The sequence below is a fragment of the Nerophis ophidion genome, linkage group LG04, assembly GCF_033978795.1.
Source record: "Nerophis ophidion isolate RoL-2023_Sa linkage group LG04, RoL_Noph_v1.0, whole genome shotgun sequence".
NCBI lineage: Eukaryota > Metazoa > Chordata > Actinopteri > Syngnathiformes > Syngnathidae > Nerophis > Nerophis ophidion.
Genome location: NC_084614.1, coordinates 13,199,000 through 13,211,904, shown reverse-complemented (window position 1 = coordinate 13,211,904; position 12,905 = coordinate 13,199,000). Strand labels below are relative to the sequence as shown.

Here is a 12,905-nt window from a genome sequence, read left to right as displayed (position 1 = left end):
TCTGGACATCCGTGTTGCTGAATCTTTTGCAATGTGTTCAATTAATATTGGAGAAGTCACAGTAGAAAGATGGAGTTGGGAAGCTTTAGCCGTTAGCCACACAAACACACGGTGATTCCTTAATTGTTTAAAATTCACGGAGGTGAAACTTCATTATGGATCACAGCAAACATGGATCCCAACCAAATTTCAACCAACAGGTTTTGGTGAGAAAATTGTGGTTAAAAAGTCGCTTCTTACCGGATATCAGCTGAGGTTGTGCTGCCCATAAAGCTGCCGTCGACTTCCCTGAGACACTGGCCTCAAGACACCCGTGGAGACACACCTCCGACTATCAGGTACTGTTAAACTCACTAAAACACTAGCAACACAATAGAAAGATAAGGGATTTCCCAGAATGATCCTAGTAAATGTGTCTAAAAACATATGAATCCGTCTCAATGCAATCGCGTTTTGTTTTTTTTTAACTAGTTTTTTTTTTTCTAGTCCGTCACTATCAATATCCTCAAACACGAATCTTTCATCCTCGCTCAAATTAATGGAAAAATTGTCATTTTCTTGGTCCGAATAGCACTTTTTGTTGGAGGCTCACATTAAAAACAATGTGAATGTGTGAGGAGCCACCAACACGAGTGATGTCATCGTCTGCGACTTCCGGTAGAGGCGGGGCTTTTCTCTTAGTACCGAAAGTTGCGAACTTTATCGTGGATGTTCTCTACCAAATCCTTTCAGCAAAAATATGGCAATATCGCAAAATGATCAACTATGACACATAGAATGGACCTGCTATCCCCGTTTAAATAAGACAATCTCATTTCAGTAGGCCTTTAAGAACGTTTCTCAAAGTGCAATTGCAAGACATTTAGGGATTTCAACATCTACGCTCCATAATATCATCAAATGGTTAAAAGAATCTGGAGAAATCACTCCACGTAATCGGCATGGCCGGAAATCAACATTGAATGACCGTGACCTTCGATCCGTCAGACGGCACTGTATCAAAAACCGACATCAATCTCTAAAGGATATCACCACATGGGCTGAGTGACCACTGTCACAAAATACAGTTTGTCGCTACATCTAAGTGCAAGTTAAAGCTCTACTATGCAAAGCAAAGCCATATATCAACAACATCCAGAAACGCCGCTGGCTTCTTTGGGCCCGAGATCATCTAAGATGGATTGATGCAAAGTGGAAAAGTGTTCTGTGGTCTGACGAGTCCACATTTTAAATTGTTTTTGGAAATATTCAACATCGGGTCATCCGGACCAAAGGGGAAGCGAACCATCCATCCATCCATTTTCTACCGCTTATTCCCTTTGGGGTTGCTGGTGCCTATCTCAGCTACAATTGGGCGGAAGGCAGCGTGCACCCTAGACAAGTCGCCACCTCATCGCAGGGCCAACACAGATAGACAGACAACATTCACACTCACATTCACACACTAGGGAACATTTAGTGTTGCCAATCAACCTATCCCCAGGTGCATGTCTTTGGAAGTGGGAGGAAGCCACGCAGTCACGGGGAGAACATGCAAACTCCACACAGAAAGATCCTGAGCCTTGGATTGAACCCTGGACTACTCAGGACCTTCGTATTGTGAGGCACATTCACTAACCTCTTTTCCACCATGCTGCTTATATATATATATATATATATATATATATATATATATATATATATATATATATATATATATGTATATGTATTTATTTAAAATATTTTATTTTATCTATATGTATTGTGTATATATGTATGTAAAATGTACTATATATATGAAATTATTTTATTTATTTTATATATATGTATGTATACAAATATTTTATTTTATATATATGTATGTAAAATGTACTATATATATGAAATTATTTATTTTATATATATATGTACAAATATGTTATTATATATTTATATATATATATGTATTGTGTATATGTGTGTAAAATGTACTATATATATGAAATTATTGTATTATATATCTATATACATACAAATATTTTATTTATATATATACATATTCACACACACATACATATATCTATATATTATCATTAATAAAATAAAAAAAATAATATAATTTATTAACTGTACATTTCTTTTGATTGTCCACCATGTCCTGTAAGGTGGTTTGTTGTATTGCACACATTTTGGAAAATGTGTTTTGTAAAAACCTAGTAAACAAATATTTCAGAAAAAAGTATGTTGTCATTACGCTAATATATATATATATATATATATATATATATATATATATATATATTGGTTTAACTCTTATCTTACTGGTAGGATGCAGTGCGTCTCCCATAACAATGTGACCTCGGACTACGTTAAGGTAACGTGTGGAGTTCCCCAGGGTTCGGTCCTTGGCCCTGCACTCTTCAGTATCTACATGCTGCCGCTAGGTGACATCATACGCAAATACGGTATTAGCTTTCACTGTTATGCTGATGACACCCAACTCTACATGCCCCTAAAGCTGACCAACACGCCGGATTGTGGTCAGCTGGAGGCGTGTCTTAATGAAATTAAACAATGGATGTCCGCTAACTTTTTGCAACTCAACGCCAAAAAAACGGAAATGCTGATTATCGGTCCTGTTAGACACCGACCTCTATTTAATGATACAACTCTAACATTTGACAACCAAATAATAAAACAAGGCGACACGGTAAAGAATCTGGGTATTATCTTCGACCCAACTCTCTCCTTTGAGGCACACATTAAAAGCGTTACTTAAATGGCCTTCTTTCATCTCCGTAATATCGCTAAAATTTGCTCCATTCTGTCCACTAAAGACACTGAGATCATTATCCATGCGTTTGTTACGTCTCGCCTCGATTACTGTAACGTATTATTTTCGGGTCTCCCCATGTCTAGCATTAAAAGATTACAGTTGGTACAAAATGCGGCTGCTAGACTTTTGACAAGAACAAGAAAGTTTGATCACATTACGCCTGTACTGGCTCACCTGCACTGGCTTCCTGTGCACTTAAGATGTGACTTTAAGGTTTTACTACTTACGTATAAAATACTACACGGTCTAGCTCCAGCCTATCTTGCCGATTGTATTGTACCATATGTCCCGGCAAGAAATCTGCGTTCAAAGGACTCCGGCTTATTGGTGATTCCTAGAGCCCAAAAAAAGTCTGCGGGCTATAGAGCGTTTTCATTTCGGGCTCCAGTACTCTGGAATGCCCTCCCGGTAACAGTTCGAGATGCCACCTCAGTAGAAGCATTTAAGTCTCACCTTAAAACTCATTTGTATACTCTAGCCTTTAAATAGACTCCCTTTTTAGACCAGTTGATCTGCCATTTCTTTTCTTTTTCTCCTATGTCCCACTCTCCCTTGTGGAGGGGGTCCGGTCCGATCCGGTGGCCATGTACTGCTCGCCTGTGTATTGGCTGGGGACATCTCTGCGCTGCTGGTCCGCCTCCGCTTGGGATGGTTTCCTGCTGGCTCCGCTGTGAACGGGACTCTCGCTGCTGTGTTGGATCCGCTTCGGACTGGACTCTCGCGACTGTGTTGGATCCATTATGGATTGAACTTTCACAGTATCATGTTATCATCAATGTTTATTTGTATAGCCCCAAATCACAAATGTCTCAAAGGACTGCACAAATCATTACGACTACAACATCCTCGGAAGAACCCACAAAAGGGCAAGGAAAACTCACACCCAGTGGGCAGGGAGAATTCACATCCAGTGGGACGCCAGTGACAATGCTGACTATGAGAAACCTTGGAAAGGACCTCAGATGTGGGCAACCCCCCCCCCCCCCTCTAGGGGACCGAAAGCAATGGATGTCGAGCGGGTCTAACATGATACTGTGAAAGTTCAATCCATAGTGGGTCCAACACAGCCGCGAGAGTTCAGTTCAAACGGATCCAAGACAGCAGCGAGAGTCCCGTCCACAGGAAACCTTCTCTGTTAGACCCGCTCGACATCCATTGCTTTCCTCCTCTCCAAGGTTCTCATAGTCATCATTGTCACCGACGTCCCACTGGGTGTGAGTTTTCCTTGCCCTTATGTGGGCCTACCGAGGATGTCGTAGTGGTTTGTGCAGCCCTTTGAGACACTAGTGATTTAGGGCTATATAAGTAAACATTGATTGATTGATTGATATGTATATGTATATATATATATATATATATATATAAATGCCCTGCGATGAGATGGCGACTTGTCCAGGGTGTACACTGCCTTCCGCCCGATTTGTAGCTGAGATAGGCGCCGGCACCCCCCGCGACCCCAAAAGGGAATAAGCGGTAGGAAATGGATGGATATATATATATATATATATTTTTTTTGCACTAAATACATACTCTTGGAACATTTTTAAACAAGATAAGTAAAACAACACCCAGTTTGATTAAAAAAAGTATAAAAATAATTGGTTAACATACTTAATAAGGAGCGGAGCTTCCAAGTGGGGCCCTTTTTAGAAGTAGCACAAATAATTATTTTAAGAATTAATTTTTTAATTTTTTTACCCTAAGTGAACTTTCATTCGGATTTGAAAAGCCATTATTTGTGTGTGTGTAAATATATATATATATATATATATATATATATATATATATATATATATATATATATATAAGCACCTTTGAAATATGACACCAGGTATTTTTATTTAGCGGGATGCCGTTTTGCCCCTGGTTGCTAGGAGACCGTGAGCAGGGGAGGGCGGAGTGTGTAAAATCCTCCTAAAAAGTCTCCCTGTGACGAACTGCAGGGGGCAACAATTCCTCCCCCCCCCCCTTGCTGTCTCCTCCCCCCTACAGCAGCCCCTCCCCCTGCCGCCAGACGCCCATCCTGCTTACCGGAGCGGGGGAGGAGACACAGCACAGTCCCGCTACTAAATCAGGAAGCAGGAGAAGAAGAAGACGAGGATCTTTTCCGTGGAAGTGGGGACGTTTCCGAACCTGCCGGATGGTCGCCGGATCTCTTTGAAGTTTGGGAGCCGGTACCGACAGAAGCGGGAAAATCCCCCCTCCCAGGCCACCTGGACCCCGCAGCAGCAGCAGCACCGGGACTGGCGGCTGTGACACCCCCAGCGAGCATGAGGCTACCCGGGCTGTGGGCGCTGCTGGCCGCGCTGCTCCTTCACTCAGCCGCGGTGGTGAGTTCCAGCTCTTTGTGTGTGCGTGTGTCGTGGAAAATCCTGCACTCGACCTACATATCGGACCTGTGTGCCGCGCACGCGCATTTTGGCACGCGGCGTGGGGTAATTAGTGGCTAATCTCTTAATTAAGCGCCACGGCGGTTCTTTTGTGCGCGCGGCCGCGTCACCAGTTAAATTCGGCGAGGGCGCGCGCTGGAACCCACTTCTCGGTGCGTGCATGCGCGCGCGCGCGCGTGCGTCTTTTGCGGGTGGGGTGACCGCGCACGGCGTGGAAGTTAATGCGGTTGTGCACGCGGATGGATGATGATGTCATCGGGAGTCGCGAAACAATCCCCCCCCCCTTAACACACACCTCCACTCTGGAGCCACTCCGAGATGAAACCCCCCACTCGCCCCCACCCGCGCCGTCAAATCACGCCCACATGTTCCGTTACCGACGAAGCTGAGGAAGAGGAGCAGGAGGAAGGCGAGCGCCATTGACGGAATGAGGAGTAAAAATAGCTGCGATTCAAAGGGAGATCTGACTGTGTCTAAACATAGCAATGAAGCACTGCTTTTCTCTCACGCCCCCCCAAGGGACGTACGTTTTTTTCACGCCCCCCCCCCCCAATTTTACTGTTCATTTCTTTATCTGTAAGTGTCAACATCATTGTTGACTAATATTGAGGATGCAAATACGCTATTGTGAATATTTAATTGTGTTTAAACAGCCATGAAGCGGTGCTCTTCTCTCACGCCCCCCCAAGGGACATAAAAAAAATTCACGCCCCCCCCCAATTTACTATTCATTTTTTATCTGTAAGTGTCAACATCATTGTTGACTAATAGTGAGGATGCAAATACGCTATTGTGAAGATTTAATTGTGTTTAAACAGCAATAACACGCTGCTTCTCTCTCACGCCCCCCCAAGGGACATAAAAAAAATTCACGCCCCCCCCCAAATTTACTGTTCATTTTTTATCTGTATGTGTCAACATCGTTGTTGACTAATAGTGAGGATGCAAATACGCTATTGTGAAGATTTAATTGTGTCCCAACAGCAATAACACGCTGCTTTTCTCTCACGCCCCCCCAAGGGACATACGTTTTTTCACCCCCCCAAAGTTGTTAATTTTTTATCTGTATGTGTCAAGATTGTTATTGACTAATAGTGAGGATGCAAATACGCTATTGTGAAGATTTAATTGTCCAAACAGCAATAAAGCGGTGCTCTTCTCTCACGCCCCCCCAAAGTTATTGTTTATATTTTATCTGTATGTGTCAAGATCGTTATTGACTAATAGTGAAGATGCTAATATGCTATTGCGAATATTTAACTTTGTTTAAACATAGCAATGAAGCACTGATTTTCTCTCACGCCTCCCCAAGGGACATACATTTTTTTCAGGCCCCCCCCTCCCCAATTTTACTGTTCATTTTTTACCTGTATGTGTCAAGATCGTTATTGACTAATAGTAAAGATGCTAATACGCTATTGTGAAGATTTAATTGTGTCCACACAGCAATAACATGCTGCTTTTCTCTCACGCCCCTCCAAGGCACATACATTTTTTTTCACGCCCCCCCCCAAATTTACTGTTCATTTTTTATCTGTATGTGTCAACATAGTTTTTGACTAATAGTGAGGATGCAAATACGCTATTGTGAAGATTTAATTGTCTAAACAGCAATAAAGCGGTGCTCTTCTCTCACGCCCCCCCAAAGTTATTGTTTATTTTTTTTATCTGTATGTGTCAAGATTGCTATTGACTAATAGTGAAGATGCTAATATGCTATTGCGAAGATTTAATTGTCTAGACATACCAATGAAGCACTGCTTTTCTCTCACACCCCCCAAGGGGCATACGTTTTTCACGCCCCCCCCAAAGTTATCGTTAATTTTTTACCTGTATGTGTCAAGATTGCTATTGACTAATAGTAAAGATGCTAAAACGCTATTGTGAAGATTTAATTGTGTCTAAACAGCAATAACACGCTGCTTTTCTCTCACGCCCCCCCAAGGCACGTACGTTTTTCTCACTCCCCCAAAGTTATTGTTAATTTTTTATCTGTATGTGTCAAGATCGTTGTTGACTATTAGTAAAGATGCTAATACACGATTGTGAGGATTTAATTGTCTAAACATAGCAATAAAGCGCTGCTTTTCTCTCACGCCCCCTCCCCTCCAAGAGATATACATTTTTTCACGCCCCCCACCCTCAAAGTTATTGTTAATTTTTCATATCTATGTGTCAAGATGGTTGTGGACTAATAGTGAAGATGCTATTGCGAGGATTTGAATTGTCTAAACATAACAATAAAGCACTGCTTTTCTCTCACGCCCCCCTTAAGGGACATACATTTTTTTCACCCCCCCCCCTCAAAGTTACTGTTAATTTTTTATCTCTGTGTCAAGATCGTTGTTGACTAAAAGTAAAGATGCTAATATGCTATTGCAAAGATCTGAATGTCTCTAAACATAGCAATAAAGCGCTGCTTTTCTCTCACGCCCCCATAGTTATTGTTTATATTTTATCTGTATGTGTCAAGATCGTTATTGACTAATAGTGAAGATGCTAATATGCTATTGTGAAGATTTAATTTTGTCTAGACATAGCAATGAAGCACTGATTTTCTCTCATGCCTCCCCAAGGGACATACATTTTTTTCACGCCCCCTCCCCCACAACGTTATTGGTTATTTTTTATCTGTACGTGTCAAGATCGTTATTGACTAATAGTGAAGATGCTAATACGCTATTGCGAAGATTTAATTGTCTAAACAGCAATAAAGCGCTGCTTTTCTCTCACGCCCCCCCCAAGGGACATACATTTTTTTCATGCCCCCCCCAAAGTTATTGTTTATTTTTTATCCATGTGTCAAGATTGTTATTGACTAATAGTGAAGATGCTAATATGCTATTGCGAAGATCTGAATGTGTCTAAACATAGCAATGAAGCACTGCTTTTCTCTCACGCCCCCCCCCCTACAAGGGACATACATTTGTTCACGCCCTCAACCCCCAAAGTTATTGTTAATTTTTTATCTGTATGTTTCATGACCGTTATTGACTAATAGTAAAGATGTTAATACGCTATTGTTTCTCACGCTCCCCCTCTCCTAGAGGGGCCTGCCTAAATAAGCACTGCTTTAATCGAACTCTTTGCAACTTGAGCACAGTTAAATTTTACTAGGGGACAAAATATTTTCACGCTCTCCCCCATCCCCCCCTTTTTTGGTTAATGTTTATTTTTTTATCTGTATGTGTATGTTTACTATCTACACACATACAGTACTTCCATGACTTGAGTCATATTACTCCAAAGCAGTGCTTCTCAGTTATGTTCTGTCACGCCCCCCTTTTAGACATACTTTTTTTCACGCCCCCCCCTAAAGTAAATGTTTAGTTTGTTTTATCTGTACGTGTATGTTTACTATCTAAAAACATACTTCCATGACTTGAGTCATATTACTCTAAAGCAGCGCTTCTCAGTTATGTTCTGCCACGCCCCCCCTTTGAGACATACTTTTTTCACGCCCCCCCCAGAAGTTAATGATGTTGTTTTTAATTAAGCTAGCTACTAGTTAGTGTCAAAATAGTTCTTTACTCGCACTAAAGATGCTATTACACAATGTTCTGTCACGCCCCCCCTTTGAGACACTTTTTTCACGCCCCCCCAGAAGTTAATAATGATGTTTTTTAATTAAGCTAGCTACTAGTTAGTGTCAAAATAGTTCTTTACTCGCACTAAAGATGCTATTATGCTATGTTCTGTCACGCCCCCCTTTGAGACTTCCTTTTGTTCCCCCGATCACCTTCAGTACGGCAAATAAACTGCATTTCTTAGTACTTTAAGTATCATTATTAAGTAGCATTATCACTGGAGGACGATGCTAAACCGGGAGCGGGCATGCCAATAGCTAAGCTGGCTTGAAACAAGGGAAGAAATATGTTTTAGGAAGTGTAGACATGTAAGACGGGGGCTGATAGAGTATACGATACTGTATAGTATCAGTATATGAGCGATACTAGCGGGATCAGATCCATCCATCCATCCATCCATCTTCTTCCGCTTATCCGAGGTCGGGTCGCGGGCGCAACAACCTAAGCAGGGAAACCCAGACTTCCCTTTCCCCAGGCACTTCGTCTAGCTCTTCCCGGGGGATCCCGAGGCGTTCCCAGGCCAGCCGGGAGACATAGTCTTCCCATCGTGTCCTGGGTCTTCCCCGTGGCCTCCTACCGGTTGGACATGCCCTAAACACCTCCCTAGGGAGGCGTTCGGGTGGCATCCTGACCAGATGCCCGAACCACCTCATCTGGCTCCTCTCGATGTGGAGGAGCAGCGGCTTTACTTTGAGTTCCTCCCGGATGGCAGAGCTTCTCACCCTATCTCTAAGGGAGAGCCCCGCCACCCGGCGGAGGAAACTCATTTTGGTCGCTTGTACCCGTGATCTTATCCTTTCGGTCATGACCCAAAGCTCATGACCATAGGTGAGGATGGGAACGTAGATCGACCGGTTAATTGAGAGCTTTGCCTTCCGGCTCAGCTCCTTCTTCACCACAAGGGATCGGTACAACGTCCGCATTACTGAAGACGCCGCACCGATCCGCCTGTCGATCTCACGATCCACTGTTCCCTCACTCGTGAACAAGACTCCTAGGTACTTGAACTCCTTCACTTGGGGCAGTGTCTCCTCCCCAACCTGGAGATGGCATTCCACCCTTTTCCGGGCGAGAACCATGGACTCGGACTTGGAGGTGCTGAATCTCATTCCGGTCGCTTCACACTCGGCTGCAAACCGATCCAGTAAGAGCTGAAGATCCCGGTCAGATGAAGCCATCAGGACCACATCATCTGCAAAAAGCAGAGACCTAATCCCGTGGCCACCAAACCGGAACCCCTCAACGCCTTGACTGCGCCTAGAAATTCTGTCCATAAAAGTTATGAACAGAATCGGTGACAAAGGACAGCCTTGGCGGAGTCCAACTCTCACTGGAAATGTGTTCGACTTACTGCCGGCAATGCGGACCAAGCTTTGGCACTGATCGTACAGGGAGCGGACTGCCACAATAAGACAGTCCGATACCCCATACTCTCTGAGCACTCCCCACAGGACTTCCCGAGGGACACGGTCGAATGCCTTCTCCAAGTCCACAAAGCACATGTAGACTGGTTGGGCAAACTCCCATGCACCCTCAAGAACCCTGCCGAGAGTATAGAGCTGGTCCACAGTTGCACGACCAGGACGAAAACCACACTGTTCCTCCTGAATCCGAGGTTCGACTATCCGGCGTAGCCTCCTCTCCAGTACACCTGAATAAACCTTACCGGGAAGGCTGAGGAGTGTGATCCCACGATAGTTGGAACACACCCTCCGGTCCCCCTTTTTAAAGAGAGGAACCACCACCCCGGTCTGCCAATCCAGAGGTACCGCCCCCGATGTCCACGCGATGCTGCAGAGTCTTGTCAACCAAGACACCCCCACAGCATCCTGAGCCTTAAGGAACTCCGGGCGGATCTCGTCCACCCCTGGGGCCTTGCCACCAAGGAGCTTTTTAACTACCTCAGCGACCTCAGCCCCAGAAATAGGAGAGTCCACCACAGATTCCCCAAGCACTGCTTCCTCATAGGAAGACGTGTTGGTGGGATTGAGGAGGTCTTCGAAGTATTCCTTCCACCTATCCACAACATCCGCAGTCGAGGTCAGCAGAACACCATCCGCACCATACACGGTGTTGACAGTGCACTGCTTCCCCTTCCTGTGGCGGCGGACGGTGGTCCAGAATCGCTTCGAAGCCGTCCGGAAGTCGTTTTCCATGGCTTCCCCGAACTCCTCCCATGTCCGAGTTTTTGCCTCCGCGACCGCTGAAGCTGCACACCACTTGGCCTGTCGGTACCTGTCCACTGCCTCCGGAGTCCTATGAGCCAAAAGGACCCGATAGGACTCCTTCTTCAGCTTGACGGCATCCCTCACCGCTGGTGTCCACCAAGGGGTTTTAGGATTACCGCCCCGACAGGCACCAACTACCTTGCGGCCACAGCTCCAATCAGCCGCCTCGACAATAGAGGTTCGGAACATGGTCCACTCGGACTCAATGTCCAGCACCTCCCTCGTGACATGTTCAAAGTTCTTCCGGAGATGGGAATTGAAACTTTGTCTGACAGGAGACTCTGCCAGACGTTCCCAGCAGACCCTCACAATGCGTTTGGGCCTCCCAGGTCTGTCCGGCATCCTCCCCCACCATCGCAGCCAACTTACCACCAGGTGATGATCGGTAGAAAGCTCCGCCCCTCTCTTCACCCGAGTGTCCAAAACATGAGGCCGCAAATCCGATGACACAACTACAAAGTCGATCATGGAACTGCGGCCTAGGGTGTCCTGGTGCCAAGTGCACATATGGACACCCTTATGTTTGAACATGGTGTTTGTTAAGGACAAACTGTGACGAGCACAAAAGTCCGGGATCAGATCGATATTTTTTATTTTTGTTTGTTTATTTTTATTTTTTTTTTACTTTTGCAAATTTAGGAGAAACTCCCTGAACACAGGAGGACTTTGGGGGCAGAAACTAAAACATTAGTCAATAAGATAACTTTTGTGTACGCTTTGTGTACTTTTTGTGTACTGTTGACTTTGTTTCGGTCCAACCATTGATGCACTCGTATGAAAAAAAAAAAGGAACCAGTGGAAGGATTGTGTCGATATTGCTCAACTGTAAATTAGAACGTGTGCACTTAAATACCATGAGATCGGTATCGTGTTGTATCGGCCGATATCACTGGTGCGTGGTCCGTATCAGAGCACCCCCTCCATGGAGTCAACCATCTGGGGGAATTGTTCTGTCAGCCTCCTTTTAGGTGCTAAAAGGTTTTGGCACGGTTTGTCGCACACACACACACACACACACACACACACACACGCTTATGGATTATTAGTGGGTCAGTGGGTTAGCGTTTGCTTTGGCCTGAAGTTGAACCAATCCGTCTTGGAGTGTGCAGGTGTTGAAGAGTACCTATACACTTTTCGACGCACAAACGTGTGTGTGTGTGTGCGTGTGTGAGAGATGTATTTGTGGTTACTTCCTGTTATCCCATCCTCTATCATATCCAGGCGTCTGTGTTTTTGCACCATTTCCCACACACATCTGTTGTGTTCCAAGGATAGCCTCGTTTGTGTGTGTTTTTGTGTGTGTCGTCCTTCATGAGAGCACAGATTGTTCATCTGTGTGTGTGTGTGTGTGTGTCTGCTCAACAAGTGGGGAATCTCCCCATGCCAAGCGGTTGACGTGACATTGGCGCGGCGTGGGGGCGTGATGGCGTTTCAAGCGTGCAGCATGAACGAGCGCGTTGTTGTGTGCTCGGTTGTGTGTCCGGTGTTGTTGTGTGCCCGCTGGGGGGCGGACAAAGGCGCCCTCAGAGGCCGAGAAAGAGCGAAGGAGCGGCAAAGATTTGAAGCAGCTTGATGGAGGGAGGGTGTGGAATGTGGGGAGGCCATTTGACTCACACACACACACACACACACACACACACACACACACACACACAGACACACACACACACACACACACTCAAATCCTAACACCTAAGTCTTGTTGGTGCCCTCATAAATGATCAGAAATCACAAAAAGTATCTTTATGCGCAGCTCTGCTAACACACACACTGAATTCCTAACACCTAAATCTCGTTGGTGCCCTCATAAATGATCAGAAATCACAAAAATCCCCTTTTTTATGCTGCCCTGCCAACACACACACACACAGACACACACACACACTCAAATCCTAACACCTAAGTC

General features: G+C 44.8%; 1 protein-coding gene across 1 annotated transcript in view; it reads left to right on the top strand.

Annotated features, from left to right (window-relative positions):
• Positions 1-4,790: 4,790 nt before the first annotated feature.
• Positions 4,791-12,905, top strand: part of sdc3 (syndecan 3) — a 101,161-nt gene continuing 93,046 nt past the window's right edge. Inside the window, exon 1 of the mRNA XM_061897099.1 lies at positions 4,791-5,124. Coding sequence (XP_061753083.1) covers positions 5,065-5,124 — 60 coding nt within the window. The 5' untranslated portion in view covers positions 4,791-5,064. The remainder of the gene's footprint in view (positions 5,125-12,905) is intronic.